Here is a 23,062-nt window from a genome sequence, read left to right as displayed (position 1 = left end):
GGTCCCACCCCTTCAGGTTACCCCCATGCAGCCATTTCCTGAAGCTACCATAACAAGTTCCCACAAACTTGGGGGTTTACAGCAATAGAAATGTATTCTCTCACAGTTCTGGACACCAGAAGCCCACACTCAACATGTTGCAGGGCCATGCTCCCTCCGAAGGCTCTAGGGGAGGATCCTTCCTTGCCTGGTCCAGCTTCTGTGAGCTCCCAGCGCCCCTTGGCTTGTGGCTGCATCACTCTGGCCTCGGCATTTATCTCTATATGGCCTTCTCTCCTGGGTGTCTCTTCTTGTAAACGATTCTTCTTCTAAGTCATTGGATTTAGGACCCTCCTAAATGATTTCATTTCAAGATCCTTAACTAATTACATCTGCAAAGATCCAATTTCTGAATAAGGTCACATTCTGAGCTTTCAGGTGGACGTGAATTTTGCAGGGGACCCTTTAACCTCAACAGTCACCTGGGTTACAGTGCGGTTTTCCCAGCACCATGTCTGACAGGTGTCCGACCTCAGCACAGGTAGAGAAGGCTTTTCTCTGGTGTCTCGTGGGGCGAGGCCTCAGTGCTCGGCTCCACGGAACAGGTGCTGCTGGGAGTGACGCCATACACACTGGCTGCTCAGTGCACATGTATGCAATATGGCTCTTGCACATGAACCCCCCACCATCGAGTGATGTGATCACTGTGCTGGCTGGTTTTCTGTGCCTTCTCCATCCCAGCCTCTTCACCTCGGTTGTTTGGTGATCCTCACTCTGTGTCAGGCACTGTTGTAAGCACTTTATCTATTCCTCATTCAACTTTCACAGCGGCCCCTTGAGGTTGGGAGGTCCAACATCTCCATTAGGTACATCTCTGGGCCTCAGTTTCCTCATCTGAAAAATTACATCATCTATCAACTCCTTGGACATGGTTATTTGGGTCTAATGTGAAATCTAATAGAACCTGTCATGCAGCCCTAGCTGGTTTGGCTCAGTGGATAGAGTATCAGCCTGCGAACTTAAGGGTCCCAGGTTTGATTCTGGTCAAGGGCACATGCCCGGATTGTGAGCTGGATCCCCAGTAGGGGGCATGCAGGAGACAGCCAATCAATGATTCTCTCATCATTGATGTTTCTACCTCTCTCTCCCTCTCCCTTCCTCTCTGAAATCAATATATATATATATATATATATATGTACATATATATATATATATATATATATATATATATATATATATATACATATATACATATATATATATAAATATATATCCTATATAATAAAAGCATAGTATGCAAATTGTCCCCTTGACCAGGAGTTCTTCCAGGAATTTGACCAAGGGGCAGGGCCAGGGGAAGGGAGGGAATACCTGGCCAGCCACTGCCAGTTGCTAGGGACCCTACCAGTGCACGAATTTCGTGCACCGGGCCTCTAATATATATATAATCTGTTATGCGGAGGGGGTAAGTCACTTGTCCAGACAAGTGCTGGTTAGCTTCAGAGCTGGGATTTGAACTGGCTCTAGCATCTGCGCTCTTAACCACTGTGCTGTATTGCTTCCCATTAAAAATATATTCTCACTGTAAAAAATAAAAAATACAAATATAAGCATTACCTGACCATGTCCCAATCCCAAACCACCCCCTCCACCAGGTAAGCACTGCTCTCTGCTTTAATGTCATTTCTCCTAGACCTTTGTTACATATTGGCATATATTCAAATGTCTATGCATAATTATAAAACTTCATTCTGTGGATGCTATCAAACTTGCAATATGTCACAGTTTGGTTTCCAATTAATCATGTTCTGAAGAGCTCTCCTTATCTGTAGGTGTCTTTGCCTTCGTTCTCTCTGACTGCTGGAAACAATGCCATGGAATGCATGCGCCACAGTTTATTTAACCATTTCCCTCTGGGGGATATTAGTCAGGTGTCTGTTAAAAATCTCGATGAGTCCTTTGTACTCTTCCACACATAGTTCTCTAGGAATGATCACAAGAAGTAGAATTTCTGGGTCAAAGTATTCAAACTGTCTTGAAAATTGTAGTCTTGTTCTGCCATTGATTGATTGATTGACTTGTTTTCTGAGTGGCCTCCTCATGCAGAACATGGACTTTGGAGTGAGAAATACCTAGCTTCATACACTGGCTCCGATAATTACCAGCTGTGTGACTTTTAGCAAAGCCGTAACCTCCCTGAGCTTGCCTTCTGGAATTCCTTTGACAATTGAATGAATTAACTTAGGGAAAGTACCCAGCACTGTGTCTGACACATAATAAGGTTTTGTCAAATATTGATTCTTTTTCCATTATCTCTTTCATTTCATGTTTTCTGGTCCTTGAGATTCCCTGTCTTGTAGTCCTAGTGTATGACAAGCTCTACAGCATCACTTATCACTACCAGTATAATGCTCAAAATTCGAATTTCCTCCCTGCTAATGTCCAGCTTTGGAACCTTGGGCAAATGAACCCCTTAAACCCCATTTTCTCTTTTATAAAATGGTGCTTATTTTGGTTCCTCCACATAGGAGTCCATTGTATGGATTCAATGCAATATGCAGGCAAAGAGCACACTGTCTGGCTCATGGTAAACATTTAAGAAAAATCTGAACAAAGAAAACAGGTTTAGCATTCTTTATTGTATACTGGTGCACCTTGGAATGTGCAGTAATTGGTCAGCTCTGATACCAACCCTTGAGGAGTATATTCTAAGGAATTCTATAAAATATTTACATTCCAGGAGGAATCAATACTCTTTCTGTGTCAGAACATGAGTTGCAGCGTGAACAAAGAATACCATTTGCATAGTGCTTTATAATTCACCAACCATATTCATAGCAAATGTGTGACAGATTCATAGCAAATCCCTTCAACCGGTGTACACCCACATGGGAGAGATTGTTCTCTTTCTGGTCAGATGGGGAATTCAAGGCTTAGAGAAGTACACAGACTTGCCCACCTTCCTGTGTGTTGTTCCTCTGACTCTACATGCCAGCTGAGGATTTGCCCTCGGATTTGGGAAGCCCTTTAGCAGGTAGTACACTGATCTGGAATCACTGACTGTGGAACGCCTTGGGCAGAGATCTCTGGGCCTCAGTTTCCTCATCTGGACAATTAAAAGACTGCATTACATGATCTATCAACTCCTTGGACATGGTTAGTTTGGGTCTAATGTGAAATTTAACAGAAACAAAGCAGGAGTTTGCCGTACCATTTTATTTTATTTATTTATTTTTATTTATTTATTGATTGATTAAGGTATTACATATGTGTCCTTATTCCCCCATTACCCCCCACCTGCCATATCATTTTAACTCTTTCTTGTTTTTGAGGTTCTTAGTCAATAGGTGAAGTGTGTGTTTGCCCTCTCTCTCTTTCTCTCTCTCCTTTCTCCTCTCTCCCTCTCCCTCCCCCTCTCCTTCACCCTGTATGTCTCCATCCATCCTTCCCTCCCTCTTTGTCTCTTATTCTAGCCCTATAAGTCCATCTCCCTTCTATTCTTTCCCTCTCTGAGTCTTACTCTCTATTTTCCTCACTCTCTTTCTTGTTCTTTCCCTTTGATCTCTCTTTCTCTCTCCCTGTCTTTGTTTTACTGGGTGCTTACCTCCATCTATAGTATTCCCTCCCTCTTTCTCTCCCTCCCTTTCTTCCTCCCTCTATCTCTGCCTCTCTCTGTCTCTGTTTACAAAATTGCTCAGAATTGTCTCAGTTAAAAAGTAAATATTAGCCATCAGTCTTTTTAAAATCCAATTCACAGTGACTATTACTGGTAGAAATAATTAACACAAATTAAACTCACAACAGCTGAAAGCGCACAGGGTAAAATTTGTAATTGACTAAGAATCCATAGATGACTCCAATCTTCTTGGCCAGTTTTGGATCTCTGCACAGTTTTGACCCAGATGCATTGGACTTGTGGAAATAATAACCACAAAAGAAACGTCAAAAGAGCAGAAGTTATAAATCAGTAAAATTTGTAATGGTTCGAATGCTGATCAATGAATCAAAGCCTTATAAAATTTAAACACCAAAGAACTGATCACAGTGAAAATAGTTTACCAAAAAAATGGAAACAATTTAACTATGCTATGCAAGACATCAATCTAGGAATTAAATTAGCTTAATGGAGTTTGCTCTGAAAAATGTTTCTTTATTGAAAATGCATTAAACTTTGTGTTCACAAACTTAGAGTCAAAATGTGATTGATTCTAAGCCACTTCCTTAAAGCCAGTTTTAGACCATCCTGTGCTGATGGCAGGTATAGTTTCTGTGCATGTTGAGTGGCTCTTGCCTAAGCAGGTGCTTGCAAAGGTAGTCATGCCTCAGTGGTACCAATTCTTGGACCCACGAATACCCTTCACCCATGAATTAGCCCCATGTCTGGGTGTTTGAAGATGGTCTGCATCACCATTGCTTCCTGCCCAATGAAGTCATTACTGCCACAACAAGCTCCTGGTTGTGCATTAGGATCTGCAATGTCCAGAACACCTTCATTTCTGTTTCATCCATCCAACAGCCAGCCCTGGGGGAGAGCTGTTATTCCCTGTCTTGCAGATAAGAAGCTCCAAGAGGTCCCATACAGCTGGCAGAGGTGGATCTGAACCCATCCATGTTCCACAGTTGCTCAGACATGCTGACTGGCCTGGACGGCTGGGTGATGTGTTTCCCTTCCTAGCAAGGCTTTAATGTGACCTAAAAAAATACATTCAGTTATTATCAAAGAGATGGTTAACTTTCAGTAACACTTGAGACCTCCAACACACACACATACACACAGGTTTCATTAATTCATCAGAACGAGTCAATGTCTTGTTCAAGGCTTCTTGAATGTTAATGAATGAATAATTAACTTTAGCTATATAATTAGTCTTTAAATATGCTGAGACACCCCCCCCCCCAGAGAGCATCTGAAAACATGCATGAGGAGATGAAGAGCTAAAACAGGAAACTTTTGATTAGGAAATGTAAAGCCATTTGACAATACAAGCTCCTATTCTCAAAAGGGCCATGGTCTTGCTTTGTGTTGGGGGAATCAGATTTGCCCACAAGCAGTCTTGGGTCTGGAGTGAACTTTCAGGCCACAAAGCCCACTCTTGAGGATGTCAGTGATTTTTAACTTCTTTCTTTTTAACAATGGGAATCTTTTTCTTTCAGTTGAAAAAAAGATTTGCCATGAAATACAGTATTGATTTGCTGAAATCTGTGCTTAACAGTTTAAACCACTGTTGGACACATCTCGTTGATGGGTACAGTTTTAGATTTCCACCCCAGAAATGCATCAGCATGTGGTGGGCTAATAGGAGGGGGAAAACTTTCACCCCATGAATACCAGCTTATGGCCTTGACATTTGAATGCCCCTGTGCACCCATAGGAGTGTGCTTCTGTTTATTTTTTGAGGAATTGAGAGTAAAGATTTGGGTGAGGCTTGGAAAGTCTTAATAAAACCCAGGTTCTCGGCATCTCTATGGAAACCTTGATGTGTGAAGTATGGTTGTTGCAAGCACCCTCTTCATCAAGAGGGCAAATGCCTTCCATGGCCTGACATCTTCAGGAAAGACGTGTTATCCAGTCTCAACTGCCCTATGAAGAGGGACAGAAGGTGACTGCTGGCTTGTGAAATTATAGAATCCCAAAGCCGGATGAGCATCTCAGCAGGACCACCAGCCACACAAAAGAAGGAAGTGACTTTCCTGAGGACGCACCATCAGCCAAAGCTGGACTAGAACCCAGATCTCTTCTACCTGCTCATCCACGGCTCCCCTCACAACCCCTACAGCCACCACACACAAACCTACCTTTTCAATCTCCCCAGCCCATGTTTCCCCTGATCTCAGTTTGCTGGCACTCCAGAAAGGCTGTTTCCTCAGAAGTTGTCAGCTCTGGATCACCATCACCATTGACAAAGCCTGGCTTTCTTCCTCTTCTGCTTGGATGGTCTGATCCCCTTTTAATGCTCTCAGAGTATAAAACCACGTCTCCAATCCCGCAGCATTGGAAATAGCTTCAGGGTCTTTCTGTTGGTGAGACAAGCTTTGTAGGCTCACTCCAACTCTAACCATTACACAAACAAAAAATTAAAATGAAGAACGCAGCTGTAAACCTTCCAAATACTTTTATTCCCATAGGGCATCCTTCAGCAGCTGTCCCTGAAAGGAGGCAGCATTTTACATCCTCTCCCTGACACTTTTATTTTTCTTTGCTTCACTGTTTTATGTTTTCTGGTTAAAGAAAGAAAGGTAGTAATGTTGAGAAGTTGCCAAAGAAGTGGAGTTATCTCCAATTTCATTTTCCTACCTACTTTAGAATTGAGTATCCATCCCCATGTTCAATGGTGATCATTCCTGCCTTGTTAAATAACTTAAAAAATTGGAAACAGTATGCACACTAGCTAATAGAGATCTAGGGACTGAATGAGGCACAGCCATGCCATGGAGGGGATTATATGGCGCTAGCCTTTTAGAGGAGATGTGACTGGTGGGGGCAGAGAGGACTTCTGAGATGATGAAAATGTCCTATACCTTGATCTGCATGATGATTTCAAGTATGTGTACATATGTCAGTTTTTATCTAGCACTTTATTTTATATACATCATACTTCAATAAAAATAAATGTATACCAGGAAAGTACTATGCATTTTGACATGAAACATGTTCACTGTGTGTGGTGTGAAATGAGAAGAGAACACAATTTGTGAAAGAGTTTGCCTGGTAAAATTCTATTTGAAGGGGTTAAAACAAGGGTTGGCAAACAACGGCCCATGGGCCAATCTCTTGTTGAAAGTAGCCTTTTACTAGAACAGAGCTGAGTCCATGCGTTTATATATTATCTATGGCTGCTTTCTTCCGTGCTGTGCATTAGCTCCTAGTGCTGCCATAACACGTACTACAAACTGTGAGGGTTAAACAACAAGGTTATTTGTCTCCTAGTCCTCGAGCCTGAAGTCCGAGGTCAAGGTGCTGACAGAGCAGTGCTTTCTCTGAGGGCATCGGAGAAGGAGCTGCTCTGCCTCTCTCCCAGCCTCTGGTGGTTCTTGGACCTGTGGCAGCATCACCCCCCCCCCCCTTCCCATGGCATCTCCCTCTGCGTCTATGCCCACACTTCCCCTTCCATAAGGACACCTGTCATAATAGAGGAGGGGCCTGCCCTACTCCAAGATGACCTCATCTTAACAATAACATCTGCAATGACCCCAGCATTTGAAGAAATGTTCAGCCCTCTGTAGGGAGTAGAGTTGGCTGGATAGGGGCTCTGTCCTGATCTTTGAGCCTCCTCCTTCCCCTTCCATAAGGACACCAGTCATAATAGAGGAGGGCCCGCCCTACTCCAGGATGACCTCATCTTAACAATAACATCTGCATTGTAAGGTGCTGGGGGTTAGGACTTCAATATATGAATTTGGGGGGAGCGGGACACAATTCGGCCCATAACATGTTATAACAGCAGAGTTGAGTAGTTGTGACAGAAACCCTATGGCACACAAAGCCTAAACTAGTTATTATCTTTTCAGAAAAGTTATCAGCCCTGTTTTAAAAGAGGTGTGCGTATGTGTGTGACTCTGTGCGTGTGTGCGCACACACAAAAAAAGTTTGGAAGATTGGGTCTGGGCCAGGTAGCTCAGTTGGTTAGAGCATTGTCCCAATACACCAAGGTTGTGGGTTCGATCCCCGTTCAGGGCACATATAAGAATCAACCAGTAAATGCATAAATAAGTGGAACAACAAGTCAGTGCTTCTCTTCCCCTCTCTCTCTTTCTTTCTCTCTTTCAAATCAATTTTTTTTTTTTAATTTGGAAGGTTGTTGACCAATACAATTGCCTCTGAGTTATGGAATTATGGGCAATTTTAATTGTACTTGTATTCTTAGTATTTTCTACATTATTTGGGTTTCTAAAAATTATTACATCATATTTTTGTAATATAAATACACAGGAAGTATGTTTCTTTTGGGAGGAAGAGACCTCATTCTTATTGAGACCCTTGCCTGCCTGCTTGCTACCCCTGAATTGTCCTGCACCTTAATAGTTTACTTTGTTCTGATGCAGCCTTTCTAAATAGGCCGCTGTCCTCCACTGTTGGGAGTACAAGGGCAACACTTAAATCAGCACACTCAACTGTTTACTCACTTGGGCATAAGGATTCTTCATGCCTTTATTTAGCTGCCTCTTGTAACTTGGAGAAAAAAGTTCTGGCTCTTCATTAAAAATAGATCTTTTTATGATGAGAGGATGGAGCGGCCCTGAGCCATCATCTTCCATGTGAAAGAAAGTGTGTGATGCTTGATGGCCGGGAGCTGGGCCCTGAGACGGTACCCCGCCATTCCCATGACTCCCTGGTTTCTTGTCGTTGCAGGAAACTGGATGCTTTCATCTATGATGCAGCGGTCTTGAATTACAAGGCTGGACGGGATGAAGGCTGCAAGCTGGTGACCATTGGGAGTGGGTACATCTTTGCTACCACTGGTTATGGAATTGCCCTCCAGAAGGGCTCACCTTGGAAGAGGCAGATAGACCTGGCCCTGCTCCAGTTTGTGGGTGATGGTAAGACCTTGGGTGACCCCCTACTTTGGGGGACTTGAGACCCTTGCACTTTGGTTCCACCCTCCCCCACTGGCTTTCCAATGGTTTTTTGTGTGATGAACTTGCACTCTAAAAGTATTTATTGAATGCTTATCACATGATACCATCGTTCTTTGGGTTACTTATAATGGAAACCAAATTATAGATAGCCATGTTTTTTAAAGGAATTTATTTTGGGGATGCAGAAGTATCCATCTCAGTGAATTTAGAAAAGAGTTGAGCAAATAGATTTAGAGGAAGAAAGAACAGCAACTGGGGCAGTCCTGGGGCCTCAACAGCACAAATTCACAGTCTCTCTCTCTCTCTCTCTCTCTCTCTCTCTCTCTCTCTCTCTCTCTCGCAGTGGTTTTCAGGAGGGGGCACAACTCTGACCCCCGGGAGCACTTGGCTATGTCTGGAGACATTTTTTATTGTCATGACTCTGGAGTCTGTTTGCTACTGGCATTTAGAGGGTAGAGGTCTGGAATGCTGGCAAACATTTTACCATGCTCAAGACATCCCCACCCCCACATCTCAAAACCCAGAATTATCTGAGCCCAGGTGTTAGTAGGACTGGAGCTGAGAAACTCTGCCCTGGAGCAGTGACACTACATAACCAGCTCACAACACATCCCAATCTAGAGTCTCTCAATTCTAAATTCCAAATTCCAGAGGAAGGATTCCTGGAGCATTTGGGGTCAAGGGCCCATCAGGACTGAAAAAAAGGGTAGGATTATGTTGTACCAACACAACAGCTCCTGCTATTATCCGAGGAAGGAATGAAAGAGAAGCAATTTCTAGAAAAGGAATCATGAGCAGAAATCTCATGGGCTTTCACTACAGTTCACTTCTTGACTTTCTATCATACAAAAAAATAAAAGTTTCCACCCTTATGGGGATAATGGCATTCATGGAAGCTAATTGGGTCAACTCTTTCTAGCAGCATTTCCTTCTGTCTGTCCTCTGTTTCCTAGTTGATGATCTCCCCATAGCCTTTGCCATGACAATGTTTTTACAATTCTGCCGTGGCTCAAATGGCAGGCTGGTTCCCCTTTGAACTGCCAGCACTGAGATAGGAAAGACAAAGCCAGCAGAAATGGCAGGTTAACAGTGAAAACACGAGTGAGTGTGAATAGGGTACAGACACACAGGACACAGGGCAGAAGCTGTATTCAAGAACAAGGGGAGGCTACAGTCAGAGTGGTTACAGACTATGCTATGCCTGCCTAGAGCTGGGAGAGGAAAATCTGGCAGCTCCTGTGGCCAATACATTGAAATGGGCAGAGGTTAGTGCATAGGGTTGGTGTGAATTTGAACCAAGTACATCATCCCTTGCAGCTTCTTTCTTCTTTCAGAATTGAACGCTGATTCTCACAGTGCCATCAAGAAATCTAAATGTGTTTTATATTTAACTGCTAAATAGACATCTGATTCTCTTAATTCCCTATAGAGCATTTGTACCTTCCTCAGATCGTGAGCCAGGTTCTCTGCTGTGTTATAGTGCTTTGTGGCTGTGTGGGCCAGCTATGGCTGTGAAATCTTAGAGGCACACACATTCATTTTGCTCATGGGAGTGCAGGTGGAGTGGATGAGCCTCGCCTCAGGCTGTGATGGCTCTAGTGACTCTACTCCCTCTATAAGCCCATGGTCAACTGTGTGGTCTGTGTTCCACGTGTGTCTATTCTGGGTCTCAGGCTGAAAGGTCAGCAGCCACCTAGGAGAAGCTCTTGTATTGGCTGTGTCAGAGGCACAAAAAGGAACACCTAAACTGCACATGCACATTTCAACTGGCTGCTTTGTCACATTCATATTTACTAACAAATTTCTGTCTAGACAGGTGGCCAAGCCCAAGGTCAAAGGATTAGAGGTATGCTCTACCTTTTCTGAGAGGAGTTTGATGTTATATGACAAGGTATATAGACACAAACAGGGATGAAAGATTAGGACTGATGGTTCCTTCTACCACTGTGGTTGCCTAAGCAACCCTACAAGGAGTGAACTACTCAGCAAACAAGAGTATTATTTATAACAGTAAGCACCACAAAATTCTGAACATGACAGATAACTGGCCAATGAAGGATTTTTATGAATAAATATGCACATGGATGAATGATTAGTGTTGTGATGTGTTTCATTTGACAGGAAACTTTTAAATATGGAGGGTAGCTGTCAAATAATGAGTTCTAACTCTGCTCCTACCCACCATTGCTGTCACTCATGCAGAATCTGCTATGAAACAGAAACATATTTAGGGAATAAGATATGTCAATAATTATATTGGATACATTACGTGTGTTCTTTAATTTAATATTGGTAACAACCTTATGAAGTGAAATATTGCTTATACCCATTTCACAGAGGAAAAACTGAAGCTCAGAGGACTTCTGAGCCCCCTGCCTAATAAAAGGAAAAGCCTCTACTCAAAGGGCCTTAATGCAGAAGGGGGTCAATTATGTAAGACTCCTGATACATTTAATTCTCTAAGATGTCTTTCAAAATTGGCTAATTAGACACTTAAGATTTGTAGACCCCTTTAGGAAGGAGTTATTTAGTGCATATCTGAACTAAATCTTTCATCCCATTTATACTAGTAAATACTTCTGCGAAACAGGTGATTTTCTCAGCCTTATCTGTGAATGAGTATAGAAGTATTTACCTGATAAGGTTGGTGTGAGGACGAAATGAGACAATGCATGTAAAGAGTTTAGCTAGCACAGCACCTGAATATAGAAATGGTTCAATAAATGGTAACTGTAACCATCATCATCACCAACACTATTATTATCCCCATCACCATCATCATCACCAACACCACCACTGTCATCATTGTCACCATCAACATCACCATCACCATCACCACCATAATCAGCATCACCAACACCATCATGACCATCATCATTAACATCATCACCATAATCAGCATCCCCAACACCATTATCATCACCTTCATCATTAACACCATCTTACCATCATCACCATCCTCCTTCTCCACTTCCTCCTTCTCATCATCACTGTCCATCCACAATTCCAATATTCAACACACCTTATTTAGTGTTGTATTGGTGAGAATATGGTCCAGCTGGTATCATGAAAACAACAGAAAATGTCCTCTTTTTGGAAAATAAAAAGTAAAGGCATTCAGCTAGGCCAGAGGCATGTTCTCTGTACTAGCACTGTCTAGATTCTTATAAATATGTTCTGGCTCATTGCTTTCCTGGTCAGACTGTCGGGGTTGGGAAATGTGTCTTCTCACCTTCATCTTCAGAGACCATCTGGAGGCAAAGACATTGAAGAGAAATGACGTTGCTCCAGGGGGCATCTTAACATAATCTTCCCGGAAAGCCGTGTCCAATTCTGAATGTCTCTCTAGGAGTAAATACATAAATTAACACAGCTGCATAAATATTTCACTTATCTTATGCAGCTTCAACAGGATTAATTATGCTCTAAAGTTAGACCTGTAAAGAGCAGTGCTGAGCAGTACCTAATTATTATTCATCCTCTAGAATGGAGTGTTTATCTCTTGTTGTAGAGTAGCTTTGGCGGACAATTACGAGTATAATGAATTTCAAAAGTATTTATAAAAATGTTCTTGCCCTAACCGGTTTGGCTCAGTGGACAGAGTGTCGGCCTGTGGACTCAAGGGTCCCAGGTTCAATTCTGGTCAAGGGCATGTACCTTGGTTGCGGGCACATCTCCAGTAGGGGGTGTGCAGGAGGCAGCTGATTAATGTTTCTCTCTCATCAATGTTTCTTTCTAACTCTCTCTCCCTCTCCCTTCCTCTCTGTAAAAAAAAAAAATTAATAAAATATATTTAAAAAATGTTCTTAATGAGCTGTATAAATATAACCTTTGAAGGAGTGTTAGGTTATTGGGGGAACTTCTTACATGAAGCCCACTAAGCATTTCCTTAGGAAAAAGGCCACTGGTCTGCCGTAAGAGACACACAGGATCCCAACAAGATCTTGCCTTCCTTTTTCTTGTGTGATCATTGTGTCCTTTCTGAGATAGTGGAATGCACCATGGGGATATTCGCTCTCAGTAGTTTAGTAATAACACTCATAGGTTCTTTTCAGCTTTCATCATGACTATCTATCATTTACTGAGAAATATACCTTCCACTTGGCAGGTGTGGCTTAGTTGGTTGGAGTATTGTTCTGTGCACCAAAGGGTCGTGGGTTCAGTTCCTGGTCAGGGCACATACTTAGGTTTTGGGTTCAGACCCCCTTTGGGGCATGTATGAGAGAAACATCAGCACAGTCGATGTTTCTCTCACACTGGTATTTCTCTCTCTTTCCCTTCCGCTCTTTAAAATTAATGGACATATCCTCAGGTGAGGATCTAAAAACAAAAGGAAATATACCTTTCTAGGCACAAATGTTTCAAGAAGGGAATATCACAGTCTTTTTTTCTTTCCTCCCAGGAACTTATAGTCCAGTTGGTGGGTAATATATAAACTTAAAATATCTAATCTCAAAATATGAACATGTTTACAATAATTCATGTATATGAAGTAATATATATATGTATACATATATACATATATACATATATACATATATGTATACATATATACATATATTCTTAGTGCCTTGGGTAGGTTATATATATATAATAATTCATGTATACGAAGTAATATATATATGTATACATATATACATGTATACATATATGTATACATATATACATATATTCTTAGTGTCTTGGGTAGGTTAGAAAGTAGTCAAGGTGAGATATGAAATAAACTAGTTTTTTTTTTAAGTGGAAGAATGAAAAGACTGAAAAGGTCACACACAAAAATAAGTGTAGTGAGATTTAGATAAAGAATAGAATTGGCCAGAGTTCATAGAACCTCATTCATTAACTCATTCAGCATTGAGCAATTATCTGTTGAATACATGGTATCTCTCTGGCACCTAAAAGGTAACACTTGAGTGAGAACATAAATAATGAGTAAATCTGGGACCTAAAAATGGCATTCCTGCTTTGGGGGGCGGAGGGGTGGTGTTGAACAGGTGATCTCATAGGTCCCACCAATCTCATGGATTTTGTAAATTTTTTATGTGGTTCTGGGATTTGAAGAGACAGAAAGAAGGAAGATAAGAGGGGTTAAAGCCCTATTTGTGAGCCAGCAAAAAGATATTGAGGAGAACAGACTGTATAATAATATTGTTCAGAAGCAAGTAACGCTGAGAAAAAGGAAGAAAATGATTGCTTTTGACCTCGCACTTAATGGTCCAGCTCTGTGCTAAGTACATTACAAATGGTTTTAGTAACTCTTCATACAACATTCTAGAGTTGATCTTAGTATCTCCGTTTTACAGACCAGGAAAATGAGGCTCAGTTAGGTTAAGTGAGCTACAGCAGAGCTTCTCAAACTTGAGCGTGAATAGAAACCACCTGGGAATTATTATTTCAGTGGGTCTGGGGAGGGGGGGCCTGGGATTCTGCATTTCTAACAAGCTCCCAGGTGGTGCTGATGCTGCTGGTCTAAGGACAACCCTCTGTCTAGATTGTCATAAAGTTAAAAATTGCACCAAGTTCATGTGACTCCAGTTCTGATCATCTTTCCATTAAACCATGCTGCTGGGAGAAATCTTGGTCATGAGTAGCCAGATCACTTTAGTTTTAAGAATGTGCTTTAGCACTGACAAACACTTAATCTTCCATTTTGTACTTTGCTCCATTTTCATGGTGTTGGTTTCTTTTTAAACTCAAAAATGCATGACTAGTCTGTGTCTGAGACATTACTAGTCTGAATTTATTGAACAAATAAAATTAAATATATGTATTCACCCTATATTTTTTAATGTTTTCTTTTTTTTATTAAGTTGATTGGGGTGACATTGATCAACATGACCATATAGGTTTCAGGTGTGGTTTCTATGTTACAAGATCTGTATATCGCACCATGTGCCCACCACCCAAAGTCAAATCTTCTCCTCTCACCTTATATTAGGACCCCCTTCTCCCCCCACCTCCTTCCCTCTGGCAATCACCACACTGCTGTTTGTGTTCACAAGTTTCAGTTTAATATCTCACATATGAGTAAAATCATATGGTTCTTAGCTTTTTCTGACTGACTTATTTCACTTAGCATAGGTCCATCCATGTTGTTGTAAATGGTACTATTTCATCCTTTCTTATGGCTGAGTAGTGTTCAATTGTTTATATGTACCACATCTTTATCCAGTCCTCTACTGCAGGACACTATGGTTGTTTCCATGTCTTGTCCACCTTGAATAATGCTGCAGTGGACATAGGGATGCGTATAACTTTGCGAATACATGATTTTGAGGTTTTCAGGTATATACCCAGGGGAGGAATTGCTGGGTCATATGGTAGCTCTAGTTTCAATTTTTGGAGGAATTGCCAGACTGCTCTCCATAGTGGTTATACCAGTCTACATTCCCACCAGCAGTGGATGAGGGTTCCCTTTCTCCCACAACCTCTCCATCACTTGTTATTGCTTATCTTGTTGATAATGGCCACTCTCATAGGTATGAGGTGATATCTCATTGTAGTTTTGATTTGCATTTTCCTAATTGCCAGTGATCACCGTATATTTGTATAAATTATTTATGTGGTATATCCCATTATACTTATATCATATTTAGGTATATGTGATTGATATCAAATGTGAAACATGTGAAAGATATGACATATTCATCTCTTGTATTAATATTGTGTTAAATAGGTGACCAACAACCCATTTTGTGGGGACTCTGTCAGTTTTAAACCTAGCTAGTGACCCCAGCTATAGCTTATTGGGACACATAAGATCTATATGAAATAGTTGAAATACACCACATCTATGATTTCAGTTGGATAGGTACATTGGGTACCTATCCATTCCCCTTATCCCTTTTGTACTGCAAGTTTATAAGCAGTCATTTTAAAGACTCATCCAGATTGATAACAAATTCGAAGGGACCACACACTCTGCTCTTGTATTAGTAAGGAGGCAGGCTGCACACAACTCCAGAGCTTTGGGAAGCACCCTCCAGGATAGAGATGCTCAGATCTGGGGGTGGGGAGCGGTGGAGCAGAGCCCTAGGAGAAGCCACTCCCTGCTTCCCCGCGAGCCTGAGTCAGTCAACATGCCTAGTTCCTGTCTTTGTCAGCTGCTCTTCCACTGAAGCAGGCAGGATTGGCTTTTGATGGCCGGGACCCATGCTGCCAGCCAGAGTACAGAGCGTTTGTGTGATTACAGGAGCTCTTTGTGTATCTAATTAGCATTCTCATAAACTGCTCTGAGCCACTGGATGGGTCACTAATAGCCTCAGCACTGCCGTTGTCCAGCTTTCCAGCTTAATATCTTTGGGCTGCTGTCTGAGCTTGGGAGAGCTGGATGCCCCCAGCGGGGGTGGTGATGAGCGCCGGTCCCTCTGCTCTCCAATGGACACATTGTGAGCAGCCTCTAAGGCCCATCTTCTTAGGGCTGGCTTAGGAATGGCCTGGTGGTGTGGGTACAGAAATTGCCGAAAGCCCGCTCACTCCTAAATATTTTCCCCATTCAACTCTCTACCGTGTCTGAAATTCCACCACCTTTAAGAAATGGAATTCCTTTATCAGTGGAATTCTTTCTTCCATCTTCTCCTAACTGTGCTTCTTGATTTGACATTTGGCTCATCCTTCAGGGCCTCCAGAAAGACTTCCTTAGAGCCCACAGCTTTTGCTCCATACTTGTAGCATTCTTGTGGCATTTAGCAAAGCAAGTGAAGGGGTAAGCTAGAAGGTTCTATAAGTTCCTAGCTGTATGACTTTGGGCACATTAATTTCTGAGTTCCTGTTTTCTCATCTTTAAATGAGAGTCGTTTAAGGATTAAGAGTGTGAACAAACATAAAGAAACTAACCCAGTGCTTGACACACATTAGGTGCCTACTCATTGCTGGTCTGCCCACAACCCTAGCCAGCTGCAGTACACTGCATTGTAAGTCCTCAAGGGCACACCCTATCACATCCATTTTTGTTGCCTCTTTCTCCCCTCAGGGCTCACTACTGGGCCTGACACACAGTAGGTGCTCAAATAAAATTTGTTGAATGAACAAACTAATAGATTTGATGACATTACAAATATGCTTTTGCAGGGCTTATTTCTTCAATTAAATATCTTTTCTGATGAAGAGGATGCTGTTTTCTTTAGGAAGGACATTAGATATCTATTTCTAGGGATAAAGACACGAGGCAGTCACTGTCCAATCAGACAGTCTTCCCAATCCTCTGAGCCTCTATTCATTGTAAGACAGAGGCAGATTCCTCCATTGTCTGATTTGTGTGCAGTAGTAGTCAAATATTCCCCTTTTACTTATACTTTTAATACAAATCCTCTGGGATGGCTATAAGCAGGAAGATGACATATTTCCTGGGTTTTAGCACTGGAGTGGATCATAAATTATTACTGAGTTTGTGGTTTGAGGTCAAGTTAGTAGACAAGAGAAAGAGTATTCTCCACAGGGAGTGGCATACTATGGCCCAAACTATGGCCACGGCCCAAATCCAGCCACTGCCCATTCTTGAAAATAACGTTTTATTGAAACACAGCCACATCCATTCATTCAGGTGTTGTTTGTGGCTACTTTCAATGGCCGAGTTGAGTTGTTGCAACAAAAACTCTATGACCTGCAAAGCCCGAAATATTTACTATCTGTCCCTTGCTAGAAAAAGTGTGATAACTCCTGGTCTTAGACTGTCTGGAGAAAGACAAGAAGGGCAGAGAAGACTTAAAATTATTGGTTGTCCAGCTCTCCTAAGGGGAGGGAAAAGATTAAGGTGCCAAAAGGAAGAATGGAGGGCAAGGAGGGTGAGGAGGGCAAGAGCGACACAGATATATGAGGGGAAGAAATAAAAGGGAAGAAAGGAAATGAGAGGAGGGGAAAATGATGAAGAGAAAAAGAACAGTATAAAGCAAATAAAGAGGGAAAGGGAGAGTAATAGGGGAAAAAGAAGAAGAGGACAGATGAAGACACGAAGAAAGGAAGGGGTGGGGAAGGGAGAGCAGAGAGAGATGTGCGGTAGGTGGCCAGTCAGACAGTGTTCAGCCTGGGCATCGGCAGGGCACCCTGGATTTGTTCAGCTGAGCACTTAGCCATGTTGCAGATGAAACTGAAGACATCTGAGAGTGTCTACTGGCCCATCTCGCCTCTGAGGTGGAGCAAGGCTCAGACCACTGGCTGCCTCACTCCTGACTCAGAGATGTCTAATTGATCTCCCGCTGGCATCCCGGCTAGCAGTTTTTTGTGACATAGGTCGTTGTGTCCTCAGATGACTCAGCAACACCCTTTTGCAACCATTTAAAGAGATAAATGCCAAAATAAGGATGGGGGGTTTGGGGAAGGCAGTTCTGAGAATCTGAGAACTCCCTTTGAGGGGAAGAAACAGTTTTCCATTCTCTAAATGGAAATCTTTCAACAGCTACCATTATCATTATTATCCTTACAGACATTTATAATAATAGGTACGCTTACAGAGGGATAACCGGGGTCACAAAATAGTCTCCATCCTTATATGTATTAATTTTCATTCAGTCTTCAAAATGATTAAATGGCATTAATTATGATTATTAGTCCTTGTGTACAGGTGAGGAAACTGAGTCACGGGTAGGTTAAGTAAGGTGTCGAGCTAGTAGTATATAGCAGCTCTGATATTGGAACCTAGGCAAGGGGGCTCCAGAGCCTTGCCTTAATCATTATGCAGTATTGCTTCTTTATCTGTTGTCACCCTCATCGACATCCCTAAGGCAGGTTTTCTCATCTGAAAAGGGGCAAAGCTGTAGACCAGTCAGAATCCAGATTCAGTGTCCTTCCCCTTCCCTGAAGGAACAGCATCTGTCCCTGCAGAGAATGCTGGGAAAAATGACTTGGTGACAAAGGTTGAGGGTGGGAGAGAGAGTGACCTACATACACTTTGTTCCATTTTTCCACGGAGAAGGAGACTTGTCCATGCCCCGGGCCCCGGCACCGTGGGAACAAGCTCAACCTAATTTTTGAAATCATTCAACCCTGGCAGTTAGGGGAAAACTCAGGGCCCAGAAGCAAGAGATGAGAAGGAATGAAACAAGGACAGAATGTAATTAAGAGGAGTCAGATGTTCGGCCCCAGCACAGGCAGCCTCTCCAGGTTCACAAAGACCGGACTTGGTCACCCAAATTGCTTGCTTCCCACAGAGCTCCTCGGAGCTGCATAATCCCTGGCATTTCAGAAAGTTATTGTTTCTTGCTAAACATGTTTTAATCAAATTGAGACTTCAAAGGCAGAAATCACATTTTGGGCCGAGCTAGGCTAATCTGTAAATCACGTCTAATCAAGTTAGCAAAGACCAGATGCCATTGACAAAGCCATTTGCTCATTCATTCCTTCTCCCTGTAGACCTGTGTTCAACAGAGAATAACTGAGCAGCTTCAAAGCCCAGGGTGGCGGGACATAAAAATAACTAAAGACTCCTGTTCTGTTGCCCTTAACAGTAACCTTACCTATAAAGACGCTTGTGTCACTTCTGTGTCCATCAGACTCAGTTGGGGAGCCTGTGGAAAATGCAGATACTGACATTTTACCCCGCTGGGGCGTTTTTACATCCACTCGGGGATATGTTAATACACAATAAGATTTAAGGCCCTGACCAATTTGGCTCAGTGGATAGAGTGTCAGCCTGTGGACTGAAAGGTCCTGGGTTCGATGCTGGTCAAGGGCACATGCCCAGGTTTTGGGTTCAAATCCCCAGTAGGGGTGTGCAGGAGACAGCCAATCAATGATTCTCTTTCATCATTGATGTTTCTGTCACTCTCTCCCTCTCTCTTCCTCTCTGAAATCAATAAAAATATATATTTAAAAAAAGATTTAAGAACCACTCTTTAGAATAACAATGTTTAGCATTTAGAAGCATTTATTCTCTGATTGGCAAGTACTGTGTACATATGCCCCTGGCCAACAGTTCCCCCTTTTGAAGTCCATGAAATTAGATGTTGGCCCTGTGTTTCATTCGTCGTCCTTCTCTCAGGGCTCCTAACTGGGTTTCCATATCCAGAGCCCTTGGTGATTGTGAAAACCTGAGAACAAATGGTGTGGAACTTGGAGGTGTCTGTGTGCACGGTGACCACAACAGGAGCATAGGAGATACAGGGTGGGGTGTGTATGGCGGAAGTTATCAAATAGGCTTGAATGTCAGTAAGAAACAAAATAGACATGAAAATGTTTGTTGTCTCCAAAGTTTTCATTTTCATGTAATAACTGTTAAAAATAAAGCAAGAAAGATGGAAAGACCCACATTTGGGCAGACAATGAGCCACTGCTTTTATTGATTAAATTCAATATGAAACCAGATTTAGACCCGATGACTCTCCTGATCCCGTACACATGTAAATGTGGACCCATTTGAAACCACCAGGGAGGTGTGGCTTGAGATCATTCCTGGTGATGGGTTGACTGAGTCTAATTTTTTTCCATGCACCCAAACCTCATTTATACACAAAATAGCATCTTTGATGATATAAACCCAAAGTGGGTGATCAATGACACTTTTGATGCCCCAGCAATGGACATCTCCTATGACCTAGAAACTAGTTCAGAGCAAATTACTTATTTGGAAATGAAGTTTTTCAACAGAAGAAAGTGTCTGTCTTAAGCATAGAGTAGAAGTGAAGGTCCTACCTGCTTCGCCATTGGGCTGTGACTAGATGGTACCATAAAAATTAGACTTCTTTACCTCCCTCTTAATTTCAACTAGAGATATATTTAGAATAATAATGAAATAGTACTTACTTAAGAAACAGATAAAATCTATAAATATTCCAGAAAGTCATTGACTGCTCCTCTGAGTTGAAGTGCCAAGGATATTTATTTGTTTAAGTTCTCGGGGAATTTTCCAATAGGTCCCTTGAGATCTGCAGTTGCAGTGTTTACTATCAATCTGACACCAGGATTGGAACAAGGCTGTAGTGCCACACTTATGCCTGACAATCAGTGAATGGCTCAAACCAAGAACACCAAATGTCAAGGGAACCATTAAAGTTGAAATACAACATAATGAAGGACTTGTTGGTAAGTTAAACATTGATGTCATAGAACCTCACATAGGAGTGACAGGATGAATAAACAGTGGCCCCGACTCCCGCTCAGTCTACATTTTTAAAAACACTTTGATTTGGCAAAGCAATATAATATACATAGAAAAGCATCCCAATCCACTACCTCAACATAATTGTTTTCAATATATAATTACCTTCTGATCCTTGCTATTTGCAGACACGTTTCTTTAAATAATTATTGGTTATGTACACTTTTATATTCCACTATTCCACTTGCCAGTATATTTTAAACATTTTTCATGTTACATAATCTGGTCCTCATAATTACTTTAATTTTTGCATAAAATATCATATTCATTATTAAATAATATTTCATTACTTTATTTTCTTAATGTTAAACATTTTTTGCTCATATAGATGACTAGAGGCCTGATGCATGAAATTTGTGCAAGAGTAGGCCTTCACAGCCTGCCTGGATCCCTCCCTCGCAGCTGAGGCTGCTGCCTCGATCCCACAGCTGCAGCCTCTGCTTCATCCCGGAAGGACATCGGGTCCAATTAGCATATTATGCTTTTATTATTATAGATGATGGATGGAACATCTTCATAATTGTTTTTTTTTAATTCTCTGTGTAACAAATTCTGAAATGTGGAGTTTGAAAGGTAAATGGCTATAACTATCCCTAGGAATCTTGATTTATGGTCATATTAATGCCCCTAAAGTTTGTTGCCAAATAAATTTACTATTAATAGTGAGTCACTGTACCAAGTTCAGAACAATGTAGCAGCTCTGAGCATTGTGGTTCTTTTAGCTATTATAAAAGGTATGATGTGCTATCTCAGGGTTGCCTTCATTTGAATTCCTTTGAATACTAGTGAACGTCGGGAAGGGGGAGATCTAAGTTGTCTTTTCATCTAGTTTTTGACCATTTAACTATTTTACATATACATTTTCGTGAACATTTTCTATTTCTTAGTAATTTGTTAAAACTTTTATTATTTCACACACAAAAAGTCGTATTCACACACAGGGGTGCCGCTAAGAACAAAGGCTTCGGGTTACAAGAAGTGATTTTTACTTGCTCCATGACCTTGGGAAAGTTACCCTTTTTACCGCCAGTTTCCTCTTTTTTCAATTGGGGATTCTAATGGCACTAACCTCACCAACTTGAATGTTATGAGAATACCCAATGTGTTTCATAGGCGATTACAAGGGTGAAGATCTTAAATTGGGGTTTATTCTTATTCATATATATGTTTTTCTTAAAAATAATTGTGGTTCCTTTACTGATTGCTTAAATAATGATCTACTAACTGTGGCCCACTGCCAGCTTTGTGAATGATGCTTTGTTGGAACACAGACGCATCATTCGTGCACTCTGCATGCCTGTGGCTTCCTTTGTGCGGCAGGAGCAAAGGTGAGCAGTTGTGACAGACACCATCTGCTCCATAAAGCTGCAAAAGTTTACCAATTAGCTCTTTACAGAAAAAGATGGCTGACCTCTGGTTTAAATTATAAAAGTAAAAAAATGTATTCTTTAAAAATTATTTTAAAATAATTCCAACAATCTGGGTGAATTTAACATGTACATACCTTTTTATCCTTTAAGACTCTTTTATTTTCTTTGTAAATAGTTCATATTTCTAGGAAAAGTGTTTCTTTTTCTGGATAGAAATATTGCTTCTGTCCACTCCTTATTATGCCCTCTCTTGACTCTCAAAATGCAAGAACACCTTCACCTCTAATATGCCACTCTTACTCTGTTTTTGCCTTCTGTAAACTGTAACGTACATTCACTATCTGGCACAACGCTCAATGTGCAATTCATTTTTATACCACTGTGTAATTACCACTCAGATCAAGTTCTGGAACATGGCCAGTACCCCAGAAAGCTCTCTCATAGCCCCTCCCAGCCAACATCCCCCACAAAAGGTCAACACCACTCTGTCCTCCATGATCATGGACAGCTTTTGCTTCTTGAATTTCAAATAAATGGTAGAATTATGTAACATATATTCATTTGTATCTTTTGTGGCATTAGTCCATATTAATGAATTAACTACAGCTCATTATTTTTCATTACCGCATAGTATTTCGTTGTGCAAACATATTACAATTTAGTTATATATTTGCTTTGATGGACACTGTGTTAGTCTTCGTTTTTGTCTGCTTTGAAAATCCTTGCGCATTTTTGTGCACGTAGGCACTTAGCTGTTTGGGAATATACTTAGAAATGAAATTGCTGGGTCATAAGTGCACATATACTCTGTTTCAGTAGATACTCCCAAATAGTTTTCAGAAGTACAACAAATTTACATTCCCATGGTAATGCATATGGCTCCTCTAATTTCTGCGCACCCTGTTTCTATCTTCTAGGAGAGAGGTAAAGCAGGCTTGCATAACTGAACTCTGGGTGTGTTCCTCGGTGGCTGTGTGGGTGGATATCATTGTGCAATCATAATGAACAGTGGCCCCAAATAGCTAATAGTTTAGAGATGCAGATT

General features: G+C 41.5%; 1 protein-coding gene across 2 annotated transcripts in view; it reads left to right on the top strand.

Annotated features, from left to right (window-relative positions):
• The window catches only part of GRIN2A (glutamate ionotropic receptor NMDA type subunit 2A), a 389,186-nt gene that overhangs the window by 348,034 nt on the left and 18,090 nt on the right, over positions 1–23,062 (top strand). For both annotated transcript variants that reach the window (XM_080677101.1, XM_080677102.1), the window contains one exon: positions 8,330–8,517. In XM_080677101.1, coding sequence (XP_080533227.1) covers positions 8,330–8,517 — 188 coding nt within the window. The remainder of the gene's footprint in view (positions 1–8,329; positions 8,518–23,062) is intronic.

Source organism: Plecotus auritus (genome assembly GCF_963455305.1).
Source record: "Plecotus auritus genome assembly, chromosome: 7".
NCBI lineage: Eukaryota > Metazoa > Chordata > Mammalia > Chiroptera > Vespertilionidae > Plecotus > Plecotus auritus.
Note: the sequence above shows the minus strand (reverse complement) of the source record. Positions and strands in the feature narration are given on the sequence as shown.